This window comes from Typopeltis vanoorti, chromosome 8 (assembly GCF_054136105.1).
Source record: "Typopeltis vanoorti isolate ZY-2024b chromosome 8, IOZ_Tvanoo_1.0, whole genome shotgun sequence".
Lineage (NCBI taxonomy): Eukaryota > Metazoa > Arthropoda > Arachnida > Uropygi > Thelyphonidae > Typopeltis > Typopeltis vanoorti.
Genome location: NC_143556.1, coordinates 78,937,898 through 78,960,714, shown reverse-complemented (window position 1 = coordinate 78,960,714; position 22,817 = coordinate 78,937,898). Strand labels below are relative to the sequence as shown.

Here is a 22,817-nt window from a genome sequence, read left to right as displayed (position 1 = left end):
GTTAGAATTGAGAGGAGTTAAAAGTTAGGAAGCAGATTTTGTACTTTTTGTATGACTCTTTTAATGCTTTGAAATATGAAGTATATTTTTTTGTTTATTTTCAATATTTTCAATAAACAATATGATTTTTGTGCATTCATTTTTCCATTACACTTATGTATACTATACTCAAAATAATTTATTAAATGATTTATATTCATCTCTTGTATGGTTTTATTTATTCAGGATATTCACTACACTATTGGAGCTATTACAGTTGATCCAAAAAGCCCTTCTTATGATCCTAGTCCTCTTAAAGACTATTTAGCTGCACTGGGAGTTCCTTATTTTTATGAGGAGCAAGGTATGTTTTAAAGTTTTGCACAAGAAGGCATAATGCCCTCCATAAATGGAAAACATAAAATTTTCGAATTTTAGAATACATTTTAGTTTTTAATTTAACTTATGGTTTTTAATTTCCTTAACCCAGAGGTCAAAAGGCATCCGTGTGGTTAGCCTAGTGGCTTTGCGCTTTGCAACCATATGCCTGGGGAAGGAGTGTCCTAGGTTCGATTCCCGTCGGAGACGTGAGGAGCTGAAGGATCTTCCTCAGCCATAGCCAAGTTAGCCGGTCTTGGGCGCGGGCAGTAGGGTTTTTTTCGCCAGTTTATCTGGTGTTTTTCATCCCGCAAGCAGGCAAACCGGCCCCGTGAACACATAAAGATACAGCCAAGAATACCTTGAGGCATTAGGAGTGACCATTCTATCCTTGTATTTCGGTTACGAAATCCAAGCATGCTTGGAAGGATGTGGGCCTTAAAGGCCTGTTGAAGCCATTGGGATAGAGGTCAAAAGGCAGACAATAAGATGGTAGCTTATGTAATGGACCTTTATTCTCCCATCCCAATCAAATGGAATTAATGATATCAGGAGTAACTACTTAAGTTTATTCCATCTTTTGCATGGCATTTTCCCACAAGTAGATGACATAAGCAAGAATTCCATACTGGCAAATTGTTTATTAGTTGAAAGGTTCTCAGCTAATAAACACAGACTTCATGTTTCTTATTCATGACTTAAAAAGAATTGAATTAAGAGTAATTGTATCATATCCTCAGGGGCTCACTTTAGTGAGTACGGGCATGGCAAACCCGAGGTACCTGATGCTGGACCATGCCTTACTTCATGTAATATACATCTGTTATATTATCTGTAGACTGGTGCCTCCTCTTCCTTCCTTGCTTCTTTCTTCTCTTCTTGCTCCTTACCCCCAATGCTATTAGAGTATTCGAGGGCTAGGAGTGAATCTTTCCTATTTTGCTGTGTCATTTCATCTTATGCAGTATTGTGAGGAACCAACCCGTCTGGCCAGTGTGGTGCTATAAGGCCAAATACCTCCCCATGAAGATAATGCAAATGATGAATAAAATAGGAAAATTACATACTGGCTTGTCCGTCGTCCAGCATAAAAAGGGACGTGTCCTGGACTTAGGCAGAGGATCTAGGTCGAAAAATATGCTAATCTCCACTAGCTACAATGAGTCCACCTACAGTGCACAATGATAGAAGGATATTAGTAGGAACATATAACTGCTGATCTCTACGGGATGATGATAGATTGGAAGAACTGTTGAAGGAATTGGACCATATAAAATGGGATGTTGTGGGCCTTTCAGAGATAAGAAGGAAAGAAGAAACCCTCATGCGATTAAAAGATGGACATCTACTCTACCACTGTGAATGTGACAGAAACTCAACTGGTGGTGTAGGATTCCTAATAAATAAAACAATCAAGGACAGTGTCCTGTTTGTTAATAAAATAACATCAAGAATAGCTGAACTAAGTCTCTTCATAAATAAAAGATACCAACTGAAAATTATACAAGTATTTGCCCCAAATATGGACCATCCAGATGAAGAGATAGAAGATTTCTATGAAACATTAGAATCCACATTAAATAATTTTAAAGAATTCTACATATTATAATGGGTGACTTTAATGCCAAGATTGGAAGCAGAGATGACTATCTGAACTCCATCGGTAAATTTGGATTTGGACAGAGGAATGAAAGAGGAGAAAGACTTAATGAATTCACAGAAGAAAATAACCTCTTTATTATGAACAGCTTTTTCAAGAAGAAAATCAACTGAAAATGGACTTGGAGAACCCCAAATGGACAAACTTACAACGAAATAGACTTCATCCTCTCCATCAGAAGATATATAATAAATAATACCGAAGTGCTTAATAGATTTAATACAGGAAGTGACCACAGACTAGTAAGGGCAAAAGTATGGATCAACAAAAAATAGGAACGAAATACTCATAAGAAAAAAGTCCAATTTAGTGAATCTACAAAACCTCTACCACAATAAAAGCTGTTATAGAGAATCACTCAAAAATGAACTAAAAAAGTTAAACACAGCTGCTACCATCAATGATACTAATGAAATATTAACAAAATTTATCTTGAATTGTGCACTAGAAATAGGAGGTGTAAAAAGGCACCAAAGAGAGGTAAAACTAAGACAGGAAACCTTAGATCTGATGAAGAAAAGAAGAGATATGAAAAGAGATTTGAATGACACCAATAAAATAGAATATGCAGAAATTTATAAAACTATACGTAAAAGGATGAAACATGAACTTAGATCATGTCATACTAGGAAAATTAAAGAAACAATAGAAAACAATAGTAATATGAATGTCCTAAGACGAACATTATCAGTTGGAGCTATTTCCTTTGTTCGAAGAAGTAAGAGGAAAAAATGGTGAACTTATAAAAAATAGAGATGCAATAATCAAAAGAATTTAGGAATTTTATACTGAACTCTATGAAGACAAAGACTGTGACATCCAAGAATTATCTATGGATAACTCAAATGAGGAAAAACTTGAGATCTTGAGATGCCCCTGAGATCTTACAAGACGAAGTAGGAATGGCACTGTGAGAAATGAAGAATGGAAAGGCCCCAGGAGAAGATGGAATTATGGTAGACTTCTTAAACTGGGAGGAAGCCCTGTCATCAAACAGCTGACTAAACTCTTTAATAAATGCCTAAAACAGAGAAAAATTCCAAAAAAATTGGTACAATTCACTTCTAATATTAATTTTTAAAAAAGGCAATAAGGAAGAAATTAAAAACTACAGACCTATAAGCCTACTCCCCACCATATATAAAGTTTTCACAAAAATTATAAATAATAGAATAAAATCTAAACTAGAGGGAATGCAATCCTGTGAACAAGCTAGATTTAGAAAGAATTACAATACTTTGGACCATATTCACACATTAAGACAGCTCATTGAAAAATCAATTGAATACAATAAACCCTTATGTCTGATACTACAAAAAAGCATTTGATTCAATTAAAAGCACTTGAAACCCAGGGAACGAACTGAGAAACCATATATTGAAACACTAAAACATATTTACAATAATTCAACTTCTGTAATTAAATTATATAAAAACAGTGAAAGTTCCCAATACAAAAAGGCATCTGGCAAGGTGACACCATATCTCCCGAATTATTTACAGCTGCACTAGAGGAAGTCTTTAGAAGCCTTGATTGGGAAACAGAAGGAATAAACATAAATGGAGAAAGGCTGCATCATCTGAAATTTGCAGATGATATTGTCCTAATAGCAGATAATCTTGAAGATCTCAAAGAAAGGCTAAATCAGCTAAATGAAGCCTCCAAAGTAATTGGATTAAAAATAAATAGAGAAAAAACAAAAATAACGATGAATAAATATATTAACCATAGAACTGTCAAAGTTGAAAACCATGAAATAGAACAAGTTACTTCATATGTGTATTTGGGCCAATTGTTATCCTTTGAGGAGTGCCAAAGAAAAGAGATTGTACAAAGAATTCACCTTGGATGGATGGCTTATGGGAAAATGAGAGACATATTCAGAAGGGACATCCCTATGAGTCTAAAAAGGAAAGCTTTCAACCAGTGCATACTTCCTGTCCTAACATATGGAGAAGAAACATGGACTTTAACAGAAGCCCTAAACAAAAAGCTAAGAACAACACAACATTGCATGAAAAGAAGTATGCTAAAAATAACATTAAGAGATAGGAAGACAAATACTGGATAAGATCTCAAACAGGTGTCATGGATATTGTAAAATACATTAAACAATCTAAGTGGAGATGGGCTGGCCATATTGCCAGATGCAGTGATGGAAGATGGACTAAAAAAACAACAGAGTGGAGACCAATGGATGGAGCAAGACAAAGAGGAAGACTGAGAAGAAGGTGGAGGGATGAACTGGAACAAATTGCAGGAGTGAGATGGATGGGAGAGGCAGAAACCGAGTGATCTGGAAAATCATGGGGGAGACCTTTGTCCAGCAGTGGACAGAACCAAAAGGTTGAAGAAGAAGAAGAGAAGTATCATAATTTGATGATGACAATTTATTACCCTTTTTAGGAATAGATTTTTGAACCACATAATAAATTTCAGACTGCATAATAAATACCAGCAGAATAAGGCCAATAAAAAGCTGAAATGAAACAGAAATCAAACCTTGGAGCATAGACCTTTGGAACAATTGGGAAAATGTCATCAGAACCATAAGACCTTTTGGCATCCAGTTTGTCCGTATATATCTTTCTCTCTCTGTTGAAATATTGTGAATTTGGAATGGCAGGAGGATGTTTACTGTGATCAGTAATGCAAGAATTGGAATTAATATAAAAGCAGTGAAACTATCCACTTGCAAAATAGATGGAAGCATACTTAGACAAAAGCTAATGTCCAGTAGCTTTTGCCAGATATCAGAAAACATATCTACCATACAGGTTTCCTGCTTTTTCCTGTTTCTCGATCAGTTTTGAATGTACTGTAAGTATTATTATTAACATCTGGCCTCCATGGAGTCAGAAACTCATCTTGGGAGGTACACACTATTGCACAAAGCTCATCTAACTGTGCCTTAAACTGATTCAATGTGTCTACATTCCCAACACAATGCATTCCATTCACCAACCACTCTCCATGCAAAGAACCTGGTCCTTACACTCCTCTGCTCACACCCTCTTTATACAGTTTCCAGCAATGGCCTCTTGTTCTACCCCCTCCCATTTTATGAAAAATCTCTTCCATGTCAACCTGATAACAATCCCTGACTAGCTTATATGTCTCAATCATATCCCTCCCCCCCCCCTCCTCCTATTCATGAAGCTTTGCAACTTACATTCTTTCAATCTGTCCTCATACACCACATTTCAAAGACCACTGACCACCTTTGTTAATCTTCTCTGCACCTTTTCAATATATCCTCATCACTATGACTACCTAGTGACAAAATCTGTGCACAATAATCCATGTAAGGCCTGATCAAGGCCTTGTATAATGACATCATAACCTCTTTATTTCTGCATGTCAGGATCCTCCACATCATTGCCATTATCTGATGTTATGCCTTCACAACTTGTGCAATGTGGCCTCTGAATTTCAGGTCTTTATTCACCACTGCTTCCAGATCTCTTATCTCCTCCCTCTATGTCCTTTAACGTTTCCCTGCCAAGTGTATACTATGCATCCCATCGTTGCTTACCAAATTTCAAAACCTTACACTTTGCAACGTTTAACTGACATCTTCACTTACATGCCTATTCATGCAATCTATTCAAGTCCTCCTGTAAGGCCATAACATCTACTTGACTCTGCATTGCTCTCCCCCAATTTTGCATCATCTGCAAACAGTTGCATATTACCAGTTAAATCCATCCCAATATCATTAATATACAAATTTAACAACAGTGATCCCAAAACTTATCCCTGTGGCATACCACTAGTGACCTTTCTCTTTCAGGATACTGCACCCTCATGTACAACTAGAAAGTGAAGACTTTCCTAAGACTAAGTTTAGCTATTTTCACTTCCTCTGCATTGCCTGTTATAAACATTACTTTTACACTGTATCCTGGACTCCATGATAACAAAACATCAAGCATGAGCAATTCAAAGATCTGACAGCCGGTCACTGATCCAACTCAGAGGTCTGTTATCATTTTCATCCGTTTCAATTTATTTAACAGCTTGTCATGTGGCAGTCTGTCAAAAGCTTTTGCAAAATCCAAGTATACCACTGTATGTGCTTGAAATCATTTCAAGCTTTAGTATGGGCCAAAAAATGAGGATAAATTTTGATGTTTGTTAGCTATAATATACTTAATCCTCTTGTGAAGGGGCATTGGAAATCTTGGAAAAGCTTGGTTTGGATAAGGGATTAGAATTGGAATGAGGAAATAAATATTTATAAAAATTGTGATTATTTGGTTCAGAAGTTGGAAACATTTTTGTAAGTAAATTATTTTATTTTTATTTATAATTGACATTAATTAGGTGATTCTAGTGTATTTTGAGGTGATGAATTTATAATCCAGAAATTTCATCACGTGGATTTTTTTTCTTTTTTATAGATGTGTGTGTGTGTGTGTGTGTGTGTGTGTGTGTGTGTGTGTGTGTGTGTGTGTGTGTGTGTGTGTGTGTGTGTGTGTGTGTATTTCATAGATTTTTAGAATATTTCATCATAAATTAGTAATAACAGTACTAAAAAGTTTAATTATTGTTGCTTAACTTTTGTAGCTACAGTAACTGTCAAGGCCATGTAGTGGTAATTTGAATGGAGGCATGTTACGAAATGTATTTGAGCACATCTGGCTGCTATAGCAAAGACTTTTGTAACACACTTATTCTGGTAATTCCAACTTCCATTCAGACATCTTTGAATTGCTCATGCTTGATGTTTTGTCATCATGGAGTCCAGGATACAGTGTAAAAGTAATGTTTATAACAGGCAATGCAGAGGAAGTGAAAATAGCTAAACTTAGTCTTAGGAAAGTCTTCACTTTCTAGTTGAGAGGTCTTAAAATTGCAGTTTCCCCTGTCTTTGAGAGGTTTACATATCCATATTTATTAAAGTTAGAATGGATTTTAAGAATAGCTACAGATTTTAGAAAAAGTAATTTTAAACTTTTTTATAATGACATAGCATCATTATTTAAATTAAGGGGATATTAAATCCCACATTTTTTTAAAACCAAATAAGAAACTCAAAGATCAGAATCAAAGAGTTTCATGCCGAATATAGTAACTATAAAAGTATCGGCGACTACTAGCGTAAGCTAAAGCATGTAGTTCAAGTACGTAGTACAAACTAGGGCAACTCACAGCAAAAGTGGAGAAAGTTCTGATCACTATTCTTAGTATTTCACATAATGTAAAACCCATCTCCTAGGAGATGTATGATGTTATACATTATGTTATGGTGGGAGGTCACTACCCAGACCGGTTTCGATCTTTATTGAGATCTCATCAGTGAGTAGCTAGACCAAATATAATACTAAGGGTATAGCGAAAAGAACTTATATACTCTGCTATACGAGTTGCCAAAAAGGTGCACCCATAAATTATTTAAAATAAAGAGCCAGTAGGCTTCATTTCGGTGATGTAAACATTATTTAAATTAAGGGGATATTAAATCCCACATTGTTTTAAAACCGAATAAGAAACTCAAAGATCAGAATCAAAGAGTTTCATGCCGAATATAGTAACTATAAAAGTATTTAGATACTTTTATAGTAACTATATAAGTAACTATAAAAGTATTTAGATACTTTTATAGTTACTATATTTGGCATGAAACTCTGATTCCGATCTTTGAGTTTCTTATTTGGTTTTAAAACGATGTGGGATTTAATATCCCCCTTAATTTAAATAATGTTTACATCGCCGAAATGAAGCCTATCGTCTCTTTATTTTAAATACATAGCATCATGTTTTTTTTTTTTTTTTTTTCAATGGGCAGTATTTAAAGCTTGGATTGCCGGTGATCTGACTGTTTATTCTTCCAGCTAGCTAATATTTTAAAATTAAAAGGACTTTATCTTATGTAATAAAAACAAGTGACAACTAATTGTGACCAGTGTGCTTCACTGTTTTATTTTGGCAATCTTCAAGTCTGATGTAAAAAAAAAAGAGCATTATAACATATTTTTTCATTTTGTGTGACAGTATTTTAAAACTATTATGAAAACATTTAAACTTGATATATTTGCAGTGCAGTGAGGTCAAGAGTCACTTGCATCTTTTGCATGGCATTTGCCCACAAGTAGGTGGTAAGCAAGAAGATCCATTCTGGCAAATTGTTTATTAGTTGAGAAATTAACTATTAGGTCTTGACAGGACAATCTCTGTCCTTTATTAAAAACTCCAAGCATTTTCTTTCCAGCATCAGCAATATCATCCTTGATGAACATGACATTCTAGCAAACTTTGATATAGTAAATTTGTTAACCACATTTCTACCAAGGATCTTCTTGTCTTGATATAAGGTAAATTCTCAAAGAAGGTTATGGGCATGTCTTAAATATTGTTTTTCTTCTATTTCAAGTACAAAAACTTAACACATAAACAGAACTTGGGTCTAGCCATGGGCAGTCCTCTTTTGCCAATTTTAGCAAATCTTTATATGGAAGCATTAAAAAAAAAGTCCTAGAAGAATACCATTATAAACCCAAAATTATGGAAAAGGTAGGTTGATGATATGTTCCTAATCTGGTACCAATAGTCTATCTTCATTTTTGAATTTTCTGTAGTCCCTCAATTGCCAACATTCTAACATAAAATTTACCCATGAGTTAGAATCTAATTGTTCACTTCCATTTTTCTGGATCTTTGACTAACTAAAGAATCTGGTAAATTAAAAGTCTCTATATTTCAAAAACATATGCATACTGACAGATATCTATATGCCTCTTCCTGTCATTACAGGCCTCAAAAATTAGGCATTATTTCAACACTAAAAGCAAGAGCAACCAACTCATTACTGACGAGGATGAACTGGCTAAAAACTCCAATATTTAAAAAATACTTTTGTGCAAAATAGCTGCAATAAATGTATTGTCTCAAGACTGCTTACCCAACACAAGATTTGAGGCATAGGCTTCATCACTCTTCCATGTATATTGGATCCATTTCCATAAAACTTACAAAAATACTGAGAGAACATGACATGAAAACAATAGTCACTCCCTATCAGGATGAGATCACTACTCCAATCCAAAGAACCTTGACATGGCCCACTAAAATATCCTGGTGTTTACTAGCTATTGTTGAATGTAGATCATCTTACTATGGATAGACAGAAAAATTTATGAAGCAATGCATTGAAGAATACATCTGAGATATTGAATACCAAGGAAGAAGAGAGGCCTCAGCTTTGTTATCACACTTCAGCTGACCCATAAGATGCTTTGACACTGAGATATAAATTGTTATAAGTCTGAACTATTGCACCATTGCTACGACATAACCAAGAAAAGAATGTGGGAATTTTTAGAAGTGGCATTGAATCCAAAATATCTAAACATAAACCCAAAGTATCGACTTGTCTGAATACATCCTAGCCATCATTAACTAAATGCATTTACATGAATGTGCAAACATGCACAACAGTACACAATTTTACTGCTTGGCTACTAGTTTTTTGCTCTTACACCTGAAGAAATCCTATGTAATTAAGATGAAACACAAATGAACACAAATGAAGATTTTCATAGCATTGGTGAACCAGCTGGAGTTTTATTAGTGCCTTCCAATCATATGGTTTGATTCCTTGATTCACGATACCATCTGATATGATTCTTGGAAAACTCTTTAATAATGGTCTATTCTGGACCATTATTAAAGTATAATAATGGAATACAGATGTTGCAAATATTGCGGGTATCACCTCCAAAAATCTAATCCATTTCATGACCTAAAGTCTGGAAAACCTTCCATGGATACATGTATATGTCGTGTCTTTATCAACATAATAGTGTGTGACATTGTTGATGTGTTCCCTGGTTCAGAGAGTTCTATGGATTAGTCAACTTCTTGTGGCCAGTTGCAATATACTTTTTATATACTTGGATATTGTTCATTTTGGTCTGCCTTTCAGATATTTTGACTGCTTAAAGATAATCAGAACACTATATTGTTGCAATTAAAGGTGTGACTTTTTTTATTGATATAGTCTAGAAGTATTTTGACAAGATTAGATATGCTGTAATCCTGCATGTGGGTTACAGCAGTTCTTTATTTAAATATGGTTCTGGTATGGAGTGGTCTTCCAACAATGCCTTCTTTCTTTCTTTTTTTTTTTGCTAGACATTTAGTAAGTTTTTTTTGTAGAAGGTTATGTATTTCTATTTAACCATTATTAACTCATTATTTATTAACTTTTTTAAATTATTAACCATTATTAACTCATTATTAAAGCATTCTGTAAAATTGGCTAAACCAAAGTAATGGAAAGACTTTGGTAAGAACATAAAAAATAAATATCAGAAAGGTGGTAATTTATTCTGGAGACTATTGAGAAAGCTCAGAAATGGAAGACAAAATACTGTAAAAGGAATTAGAGATGATAAAAGAGGCATGAAACTGAGAATAAAGATATTCTTGATGTATGGAGTAATTACTTTGAAAGATTGCTAAATGCAACAAGAAGTGACGGCATGGTGGTAGAAAACACTCAACAGGAATTCCAGCTGGAATATGTATCTGTATTTGAAGTATAAAAAGCCATCAAAAGCCCCTGAAATGTGGAAAGGCAATAGGAGTAATGAAATTAGACCAGAAATGATCAAACATGGAGATATAAAAGTCTTGCAGTGACAGCACTGAATATTCAGAAGGCCTGGACAGATGGACAGATTCCAGATGATTGGAGTGGAGCTCTCATAGTACCCATATACAAAACAGGAAATAAAACTGAATGTGAGAATTACAGGGGTATTTCCCTACTGAATTTTCCTGATAAGATTTATGCAAGCATATTTAAGAAACATTTGAGAAGGATTGTGGAAGGAAATCTTGGTGAAGAACAAGTTGGATTCAGGGCAAATAGATACTTACAGGATCAAATTTTCACTTTATGACAAATAGTTAAAAAATCATGGGAATATAACAAAGATCTGTATTTAAGTTTTGTAGACGTGCAAAAGACATATGACCTTTTGCATATGCCATATGTCTGTGTAACAATTCAGGACTTAATAGTACTACATGAAAAGTTATATCATTACAACCTTCCAATCAACAATTGTCCTGCAGATTAGCTTGTTATCTGTCAACATTCCAATTTTATTGCCAAGATAAAAGCTATTCAAAACACTACAGCTATATGGTGTCAATGGGGTATTATATCAAGTAATTCTTAGTCTTCATTTGAGTTGTAAGTTAGCAATTAGAATTGAAGGAAGTACAGGAAGCTGGCTTGATGTTAAATCTGATGTCCAACAAGGATGTACATTATTCCCTCCTCTGTTATTCATTGTCTATATGGATCACATTATGAAGGAAAGTGGTATTTAACCTGATATCAGAATTGTAGATGTTAATCTCAGCTCTTTACTGTATGCAGATGATGTTATACTTTTAAATAAATCCAGTATAAGACTGCAAGATTCCCTGACTAAAGGAATAACTGTTGTAATTAATATGGTATGAAAATCAGCAGTAACATTACGAAGACGATGAAAATGGGCAGAAACATTGAAAATTAACTGAATGGAGAACCTATATAACAAGTAGAATATTTCAGCTATTTAGGCACACTTTTTAGTGAAGATGGCAAATTAAATTTGGAAAACAGCAGAATTAGCAAAGCTCTGGTTTGTTAGGAAGTCAACTGAATAAATTTATGTGGAATAAGAGAGCAAGATTAGTCAAAATATTGACTAAACTAGCTGTATACAAAACAGTGTTCCAACCAATTTTAACTCAGAATTGGGTTAGAAATAAAACTTGATCAAAGACTAGATACTACAGATATGAGAGTCCTGAGAAAGATTAGGGGCATGAACAGATGGCATCAATGGCCATATCATATTAAAAATGAAGATATTAGGAAATGACTTGACATTGTTAGCATCAAGGAATGTGTTAGCAGAGCTAATCTCGGTTGGTATGGTCACTTAAACAGAATGGAAGAGGAAAGATTAGCTAAAGAAGTGTTCTTTGCCAGGATGGTAGGAAAAAGATCCAGATGTAATTGAACTGATACAATAAAAAAGTGCCTTAGAAGACAGAAATATAAGATCTGATAAAATTGGAATGTTGACAGATAACAAGCTAATCTGTAGGACAATTGTTGATAGGAAGGTTGTAATGATATAACTTTTCATGTAGTACTATTAAGTCCTGAATTGTTACACAGACATCATCAGGAAGAGAAGAGAAAATCAGTTAATAACATTCAGAACAAATGTCATGTAGCATGTATTACACGAGTAAATAAACAACTTACTCTTGTCTCAGTCACAGCTGAGTAAACAAGAGATTTCACTATTTAGAGTTCACGAGAAACAGTGGTTAGTTTTTTTTTCTTTCTTTTTTCTCATTCAAATACAGATTTACATAACTCATTCATTATCACACAAAAAAAAATAATAATAATAAATACATAAAATTATGAATACTTAATTGTGATTACAGTACTTCCCAAAAATAGGCATGCAATTAGGAAAGTTGAGATTCAGACAGTGATGTAATGCTTTTCAAGAATATCAAACAGATTATCAAATTTAAATTGATTTCAGTGCAGAATCTTAGTTTGATTCCAAAGAACTCTATCTAGTGTCAATGTCATGATAAACAAGGCTAGAAATCAGATTCCAGGAATTTGTAGTCCTGATGTTCTTGGATTCTAATCTGAGCAAAGCGTTCTCTCTGTCCAAAAATGACAAAATTGACATGAACAGCATACTTGATAAACACAAGGCAAGGAGTTTGGAGGAGTGTATGGGTGATAGAACAGTGTTTTGCAGAATACCAGCATCAGTTGCATAGTAACATAAGGAACATTCCTCCTTCACATGTATTGTGCTTCTAGTAAAAAGAAACTGGCTTTGGTCTGCTCTCTTACTTCTAACTGGCTTGCAGAAGTCAGAGGATAGACCACATTTTAGGGGCTTACTTGATAGATCTTTGTGCCAGACCTGCTTAAAAGTATTGGAGATATCAAGAACAACCACTTGAGATTTCCTACACTTTACTATGGTATTTATCCAGAGATGGGCGACATTAAATAAGCAGATCCCTTTTGATTGACAGTGGCAGAATCCATACTAGCATTAATTAGTCAAGAGCATAAAAGGCAGTAATGATAATGGAGTGTTAATGTTAATGGTTCTTTGCATTACTTTAGAGAGAACTGAAGCGAGATAAATTGGGTGTAGCATGAAGGTGATTTGTCACTCTTCTTATGAATGAATTATATGTGGACTGATTTCTAGGATGTAAGATAGATACCAGTAGAATAAGAGAGTGTAAGGTGACATAGACCAGGAGTCCTCTATGGAATACAGACCTTTAGAACAATCAGAGGAATGCCATCAGAATCAGAAAACTTTTTGATATCCAGTTAATCTCTTATCATATCATCACATTATGAAGGTGATGACGTGATAGAACTATCGAAGTGTAACAGGGACAGAAGTTTGACTTGAGACCAGAAGGCATGAATGTTTTTTGAAAATAGGTATGTTTTCTGCCTACAGGAAGGGAAGTTTTCTGCCTACAGCTCTTTCAGAATCAGTACTGAATGTTTTGATAATTTTGTTGCAGCTGTTTTAGGCTTTGGTATAAGCAATAGACAAAGATGGAGTTTTAGATGAAAGTTAATTAAGGTATGCTTTATTCTTGTACAGCCTTTCTGGAGAACTAAGGCTTAGATAAGGGACATAAATTTATGGTGGATCAATGTTTCTGTAAATAAGAATTATTTCAGTGATACATTCTGGTAAGGTTGAGTCCAAAGGCAGAAAACAATCATTGTTTTCTGCCTTCTCAACCACTCAGTGTGTGGCATTGTTATATTGTCACATAGTGCATGGTTGAGATTGGTTGGAATTGTGCGTCCAGTTGCACCAATATAAGGTAAGTTACAGGTGCATTGGATTTGGTATACCCCACCCAGGGTGGGGTGGGGGGATACTTGGAGCAATTGAATATGTTTTTTTAATTTTATAGGTGAAGTAGCATTAAGGTTGTAATGATGTAGAATTCTATTTATATTATCTGATAACTCTTTAATGTAACGAATAGCTATGGTTTTACTGTAATCTGTATTATTTGCATTTTTAGGTGTAGTTTTATGAAGTATTTATGTAGTATTTTTGCTATAGCCATTGTTTATAAATGTATTGCTAATAATTTGTAATTCTTGCATCCAACAATACACCATCTGTCTCTGCAGTATGACATTATAAAAACTTCAGTAAACCGGGAAAAATTGATTTGCTCTAATGATAATTCCATCACTGCTTAATTTAATCATATATACTGCACTTGAAAAAAATTGTGCTGGATCACCTGATGTATTCATGTTCAGTCATGGACCTGGTCAGTATAAAAGATATATTTAATGCTATCGCTAATTTTTTATCCTGTTTAACTAGCAGTGTTGAAGTCATTTTATCAACTATTTATATATTAACATGTTCATCAGTATACGAGCCATGCTAGAAGAAACCCATATGCATTGCCTGATGGAGTGGTGGGAGCGAGAACGGTCAGTGGGTTTAAGGAGTGGTATGATAAACTTTGTGTTTCTCAGGGGGGGACCTCCCCTCGATGAGTCTTGACAGACTTTATGTCTTAGAAAGGACCTCCCTCGATGAGTCTTTTGACTCCTTGGAGGCCTGAATAATAATAATAATATATTTTATTGGTGGCACATATTCATTTATTATTATATATTTATTAATGACATGTTAATTTTCACAACACTTTCCATTATAAATAAATGTGGAGGGTAAAAACATTTAAAATTAACATAAACACAATAAAATCAAATCCTTAGGTCTGCACATATTTAACTACACTGGTGGGTTTTCTGAATTCTGATTGGATCTGAAATTTTGGTGGTAATGTCATAGATGCAGTGGCAACTAAGAAAGAATTCAAAAAATATTTGATTCATTTTTAGAATCAATATGAAGAAATTATTTATTTTGGGAAAATAAACTTTTCCATGTGGGATGCTTAAGGGTCAAAGCTGTATTACTGAGAGGAGACTTCCACATAGCCTTTAAAGGAATGCGGAAAACTGATCAGGGCTTCTGATCTAATGTCCAATCCTCACCTTCTTGTGGTGCACCCTGTTAGGTATCTACCCGGATACTGAAAGAACGAGGATGGGATCAATTTGCAATTTAGCTGACCATATTGTATTCTTATTGGCTTAAACCAAAATACAAAATGATAGTACAATATGACAGAATTTCATACCAGCTGGGGTGTCACCTGGTTAAACATGGCCTCTGTTGTTTTTGCCAGGGAACCAGGGCAAACAGCAAAATGTCAGCTACTGGAACAAATCCTAAAATCCACCCCAACTCTACATCACCAGAGTTCAAGGTACTATCAACAAAAGAAGAAGCCTGAATGGCAAAGAAATGGAGCTAGCTGAGGAATTGGATAAGTACCAGATCGACACAATACTGAAACAAAAAAAGACAAAAACTGATGAGATCTTTCTGTGCAGTAAATACAAAATGTCATATTCAGGCAATGATAATCAAGGAAAAGGAGTAGCCATTGTATTCAACACTAAATATGAGGCTAAGCTTCTTGAATGACTGGCAATTTTAAGTAGAGTGATATAGACAAATATCAGATTGGGGAACTGAACAATGAGACTTATTTGTGTCTATGGTCCCACAGAAGGTTCTACTAAGGTAGAAGTGGAAGAATTTTTTGAGGCTGTAGAAAAAGCAACCGACACAATGAAAAATGAAAAGTTGGTCCTTGTTGGGATCTAAATAGCAGAGTAGGAAATGATTGTCAGACATACAAAAATATTTTGGGAAAATTTGGAGAAAAGAGCAAAGCTAATAATAATGGCAAATACCTGTTGAATTTCTGCTCAGGACATGGACTGGTTATTACTAACACCATGTTCCAACATAAAAATGTGCACAAATTCACATGGAGAGAAGAGGCAAGGAATAAGAAAAGTCTCATTGACTATGTTATTGTTGATAGTGATGTTTTCTCCCTGGTGCAGGACACCAGAGTGTACAAAGGAATTGAAATTGGAAGTGATCATTATTTAGTCTTGAGCAGGATAAAATTGAATTTCATATTGAAAAGAATAACATGTAAGAAAGTTTTAAAGCAAATAAAAGTTGAGCAGCTCTCAGATGTGAACTGTAGACTAAAATACACAAAGATTATTGAAGAAAAAATGAAAGCGTTTGAGAATAGGAATCAAGCCTTGGAGATTCAGTGGCAAGCTCTGAAGAAAACATTGATTGATTCTGCCAGAGAGGCATGTGGTGAGGTTGTCTGCAAGGATAGAAAAATCAGAACTCCCTGGTGGACACAGGAAGTTAAAGAAGCAGTGAAGGAAAAGAAGAAAGCATATCAAAAGTTCCTGGCAAATAAGTCAGATTGTGCTCTTAGAGAATGTAGAGACAAACGTAAGAAAGCTAAACAGTGTGTAAAACTGGCAAAACAAAAGTCATGGGAGGACTTTGGCAAGAATATAGAAAATAAATATCAAGAAGGTGGCAAGATATTCTGGAGGTTGTTGAAGAAGCTCAGAAATGGAGGAAAGAGTGCTGTAAAAGGAATTAGAGATGATGAAGGTGATATGAAAACTGGAGAAAAAGATATCCTTGAAGTATGGGGTAATTACTTCGAAAAATTGCTAAATGAAAGTAGCAGTGATGACAGTCCCGTGATAAAAACGCTGACCAGGCATGGAATCAGGAATACACATCCATGCTTGAAGCAGAAAAAGCCATCAAAAGTCTGAAATGTGGAAAGGCAGCTGGAGTAGATGTTATTCGACCAAAAATGCTCAAGTATGGAGGTATAAAGTTTTACAGTGGCTACACTGCATAGTTCAGAGGGCCTGGACAGAAGAACAAATTCCAGATGGAGTAGAGCTCTCATAATACCCATATATAAAAAGGGAAATAAAACTGAATGTGAGAATTACAGAGGTATTTCTGTACTGAGTGTTCCTGGTAAGATTTATGCCAGTATACTTGAAAAATGGTTAAGAGGTTCAGGAAGAACAATCTGGATTCAGGTCAAATAGAGGTTGTCAGGATCAGATTTTCACTTTATGACAAATTGTTGAAAAATCATCGGACTATTACAAAGATCTGTATTTAAGTTTTGTAGATCTTGAAAACATATTGCAAAGTGCTAAGAGAGAAGCTATTCAAAATGCTACAGTTGATGGTGTCAATGAGGCATTATATTAAGCAATACTTAGTCTATATTTGAGTTGTAAGTTAGCAGTTAGAATTGAAGGAAGTACAAGAAGATGGTTTAATGTTAAATCTCGTGTTAGACAAGGATGTACATTATTCCCTCTGCTATTCATTTTCTATATGAATTACATTATGAAGGAAAATATTAAACCTGATATCAAAATTGGAGATGTTAATGTCAGCTCTTTGCTTTATGCAGATGATGTTATACTTCTAAATAAATCTGCTAAAGCCTGCAAGAATTCCTGACTAAATTGAATAACTGTTATTATAGATATGGTTGGTATGAAGGTCAGCAATAACAAGACAAAGGCAATGAAATTAGGCAGAAGCACTGAAAATATCCACTGCATTGTGAACGGAGAACCTATAGAACAAGTAAAATATTTCAGCTATTTAGGCACAATTTTTAGTGAAGATGGTAAATTAAAATATGGAAATGGCAACAGAATCAACAAAGCTAGTATGGTAGGAAGTTAATTAAATAAATTTATATGGAATAAGAGAGAAATTAACCAAACTCTTAATTAGCTGTATACAAGACAGTGCTCAAGCTTTTAACTTATGGATCTATGAGCTGGGTCAGAAGTAAAACACTTGACCAAAGACTAGAGACCACAGATATGAGAGTCCTGTGAAAGATCAGAAGCATGAACAGATGACATCAATGGCAATATCATATTAAAAACAAGGATATTAGGAAAGAACTCGACATTGTCCGCATCCAGGAATGCATTAGCAGAGCTAATCTCAGGTGGTATGGTCACTTAAATAGAATGGGCGAGGAAAGGTTAGCAAAGCAAGTGTTCTCTGCCAGGGTTGGCAGCAAAACGACCCAGAGGAAGACCAAGATATAGGTGAATTGATACGGTACGAAGTGCCTTAGACGATAGAAATATAAGATCTGATAATGTTGGTCTTGACAAGTAACAGACTGATTTGGAGGAAAATTGTGGATAGGAAGTTAGTAATGATGTAAATTTTTCATGTAGTACCATCATATACCTGTCAGGAATTTGATGATGATGATATTGTCCTTTGTTCATACTACTAGTTGTTTGTCTTGCTACAGAATCTCCACATCACCATTATTGACTATCACTCTACCCATTTTGCACCATCTACAAACTACTGAATAATTTCCCCTTAAATAATTTCTTGTAAATTTGATATAGAAATTTACAAGAAATAGCAGTGGCCCAGGTGTAGAGCACTGCAGCACCTGGTGGTCACCCATCTTCTCTGTGTCTCCTTTCCCTTCTGTATATTACTACTTTTTGATGTCTATCCATCAGCTACCCAGTCACCGTCTTGCCTGTATCATTAGATTCATATCCATGCTTATTTTTTCCAGTTTATCTAATATTTCCATGTGGTATCCTATTGAATGCCTTTGCAAAATCCATCACTATCATCATGTATGCATTTCCAGTATCTCCAACTGAACTATCAGTTTATTATCAAAGTGAGTAAATTAATAGGGAATGACCTACCATTTACAAAATTATGCTGTACCCTCCAACAGAGCATCATATTTCCCCATCTCTCCATTCCTGAATTCTTCCTGTAATCAATTTCTTCAGTGCATTAACCAGCACTCCTGAGATACTGTTGATCTAATTTGCTACATGTGTAGGAGCCTCTTTAATGCAGTGAAACTATTTTACTCCCTTATGACCAGACGTTCTCGTCAGAGGTGCTGCCTTGCAATTCTCATAATATACAGCTTAATATTCTGTTGAATCCCATGGCTATATTCACATTATGGCTTCCTTCTATGCTTCTTTCTTCAATATCCAAAGCACCTCCAATTTTCCTACTTCTGTTTTCACATCAGTAAATGCCACATGTATCACTGCGATATCTCACACATTGCAAAATGATCACTCATCAGCTTACCTTCATCTGCATATGTCACCTCCTTACCACAGTACTCATTAAAGTTATCTTTTCATGATGATTCTTCCATTTTGCTTGCCACATGGTGAAATTCTTTGAAATATCTTTTGACCTGCTCAGATAATTTCTTCTCATAACCGAATATTGCTTTCCATACCATACCGATCTCCCTCCTTGCCACAACATTTTTATAGCTCCTGCTTAATGATGCAGTTTTTCCATCTAGCTCCTTCCTAGTTTTTCCTCCTGATTCTGGATATAGACTCTGATAATGTTTCCTTCAAACATCCCCTTGACTATCTCCCATGCCCTATTAACATCTTCTATTTGCAGATCATGCATGCAAAGTGATTATGCACTTAACATGGACAATTGCTGAATTGTCAGTTGAGTGGAATTTTCAGTTAATTAAGGATATATGCAGAACTATACAGCATGTGATATAACAAGCTAAGGAGATAGTTTAAAGCAGTGGCATGGCAATAATCACATTTTCTATAGTTTCGCAGTTCCTTAATTAACTGGAAATTCCATATTTAGCAATTGTCCAGGTCTAGATTGGCATGATCATGTTGATCATGCCAATCTTCCCAGTCAAAGGCAGTGTATCTACTTGGGTTATTGACAGATCCATGCATGTTCAAACTTCAAATTCCTCTATCACATTGTCTCAGGTAATTATATCTTAGTAGCTGTATAAATTCCATTTCTTTTCCTCCATAATATTCCTTCCATTCTGTGTACTGGAACATTATGTATTTTATCCTGTTAACCTCTATCCCACATCAATAGCTTTCAATCTCTGAACTCATACCTTTTTTTGACTGCAGTTCTGTCATTGGTTATAATTACCTTTACCATCCTTCCTCAACCAAATCTTATTAATGACTATAATTATTGACCAGGTTGAACTAATCAATGTCAAAAACTCCTCCCCTTTATTCCAGTTACTCCTAGCATACATTACAGTACCCCCCCCCTCCCTTGGTATGCAGCTGCCCATATTCTTGTATTAACTATTCCACTCAATTTAGAGATGACTCTATGTTTGGCATTTTTTTGATTATTCTCTCACTCACTGCTTAAGGGTGCTTGCAATGACTTAAGCACCTGTATCTCTTCCCATAAAAGTTGTTCTTTCTCTGCACTTCCAACTTGATCATTGGATATTGGTTATTTTTCATTCTCAAATTCTTACATGCACTTTGAAAGTGTTGCACTTTGCAAAATAACATTCAGTGTAATCTAATTAACTCTTAGCCTAGGATAGCAAGAATTTTTATTTATTTTTTCCTTTTCAAAGCTGTGCATACTTTTTTTTTAAAAAAAGAATATTATTTAAGTAGAAACAAGTAATATTTAGGTTTCTTTTTATTAAGTTCCTGAGTTACACTATATTATATTCATTTTGTAATGAATGTAATATTTTATGTGGAAATTTTAATTTTAAAGGAAAAAAAAACAAACATTTAAATATAACTTAATAGTACTCTAAACTGTCAGATAAAAAATAAATATTTTTCTTCATAGGAATTTTGCAGCAAGCTGCTTCTTTACCACAGTGTGCATCTATTTGCAGTTTTTGTAGCCGCATGAAACGAGGGCGAATCTATGCATGTGCTCAAAGAGAGGATTATAATGTAGTAGCTTTGGGACAGCATCTAGATGACCTTGCAGAAAGGTAATTTGTTATGCAATATATTTATCTAATGATTTTGTTAAATTATTTAATATCTTTTTATTAATCACTCTTTTCAAAGGAGAACAGTTAGATTAATTCATGATTTCTTTGTCTCTCAATGATTTACTCCTGTGATGCAAAGAAGCAAATGAATGAGAGAAAAATCATTCTTCGAATTATGCCAGCTAACATGACATTTCATTTTGTACCATCATTATATTTTAGTTTGAGCCAATACGGCATAGAGTTTGGTCACTTTAAGTAAAGTAAACAAGTTTCTTTCCTATGTCCAACAACATAATGAGTAAAGACAGAAATCTTAATATTGCCTGTTCTCTTTAATCTTGTTTTTCCTATTTTCTTTAATTAGCACACTAAGGGAAATCAATTTAAAAAAAAAAGTGCAAGTTCTCATACCCGAAGAGTCTTCTCATATTGTTGACATCCTTTACTTATAATACATCTATTAAACCAGTTAAAATTGTCTAGAGTTAAAACAATATCCAAGATTCTTTGCAGTAAGCTCAGTGATAAAATTTTTTTTTTGGTATTTAAAAAAAAAAAAAAAAACATTTGCCAGAAAGAAACTCAAACAACTGCAATTCCTGCAGTGTCTACAAGCCACTTCAGGCCTCCAATGAGTGCAACTGGTGTCATACCAGGTGATAAAATTCATCTACTACCTATTTATGTTATACTTCTAGTTCCTAAAGTCATAAAGCAGTAGCAGGTAATTTGCCATTTATGGTTTATCATTGATGTACTTTTCTTCGAAATTGGAAATTATACACTTTGAGCAAAACAAGTAAGTTTTTCTCCTTTTCTCCTTATATAACCAAGTTATAAGAACATTCAGATTTGAAAGTTATTTGTCAAGCTACAATTGTGATATCTAAAATTACAATATTTGTTTCTGATAATCCTTCAGTTAGTTAAGTCAGTCTCTTAGTACTCATTCAGTTTAAAAATTATGTTATATGTAATTACAATATATACAATGCACTATTTCTTTCTTTCTTTTTTTTAAAGTATTCAATCAGTTCCATTTTTCTAACAGTATAATTATATTAACAAAAGAAATTAGTAATTATATACACAAATATTAAAATTTACACAAATTTAATTAACCATCCAGCTGTCCATTATGGATGAAATATATCAACCATATTAAACTTCATATCCATGTTATTTTGTTATTTTAGTTATATATCAATTTTATCTCAGTGGTACACTTTGCATCCATGTTTTGCATGATGACCAAGCATTTACTGAGTGTTCCTGGCAAGATCTATGCAAGTATACTTGAGAAACGGTTGAGAAGAATTGTGGAAGAAAGCTTGGTGAAGAACAAGCTGGATTCAGGCCAAATAAAGGCTGTCAGGATCAGATCCTCACTTTACGACAAATAGTTGAGAAATCATGGGAATATAACAAAGATCTGTATTTAAGTTTTGTTGATCTGGAAAAGGCATATGACAAGGTGCCAAGAGAGAAGCTATTCAATACGCTACAGTTATATGGTGTCAGTGGGGCATTATATCAAGCAATACTTAGTCTGTATTTGAGTTGTAAGTCGGCGGTTAGAATTGAAAGAAGTACAGGAAGATGGTTTAATGTTAAATCTGGTGTGAGACAAGGATGTACATTATCCCCTCTGTTATTCATTATCTATATGGATCACATTATGAAGGAAAGTGGTATTAAACATGATATCAGAATTGGAGATGTTAATGTATGCTCTTTGCTTTATGCGGACGATGTTATACTTCTAAATAAATCCGCTACAAGTTTGCAAGATTCCCTGACTAAATTGAATAACTGCTGTAATAGATATGGTATGAAGATCAGCATTAAAAAGACAAAGACAATGAAAATAGGTAGAATTGTTGAAAATGTCAACTGTGTTGTGAACGGGGAACCTGTGGAACAAGTAAATCATTTCAGCTACTTAGGCATGATT

At 34.5% G+C, this 22,817-nt stretch overlaps 1 protein-coding gene across 1 annotated transcript in view; it reads left to right on the top strand.

Annotated features, from left to right (window-relative positions):
* Window positions 1-22,817, top strand: part of LOC150104149 (uncharacterized) — a 295,320-nt gene that overhangs the window by 214,507 nt on the left and 57,996 nt on the right. Inside the window, exons 16-17 of the mRNA XM_090396408.1 lie at window positions 226-343; window positions 20,707-20,857. Coding sequence (XP_090252534.1) covers window positions 226-343; window positions 20,707-20,857 — 269 coding nt within the window. The remainder of the gene's footprint in view (window positions 1-225; window positions 344-20,706; window positions 20,858-22,817) is intronic.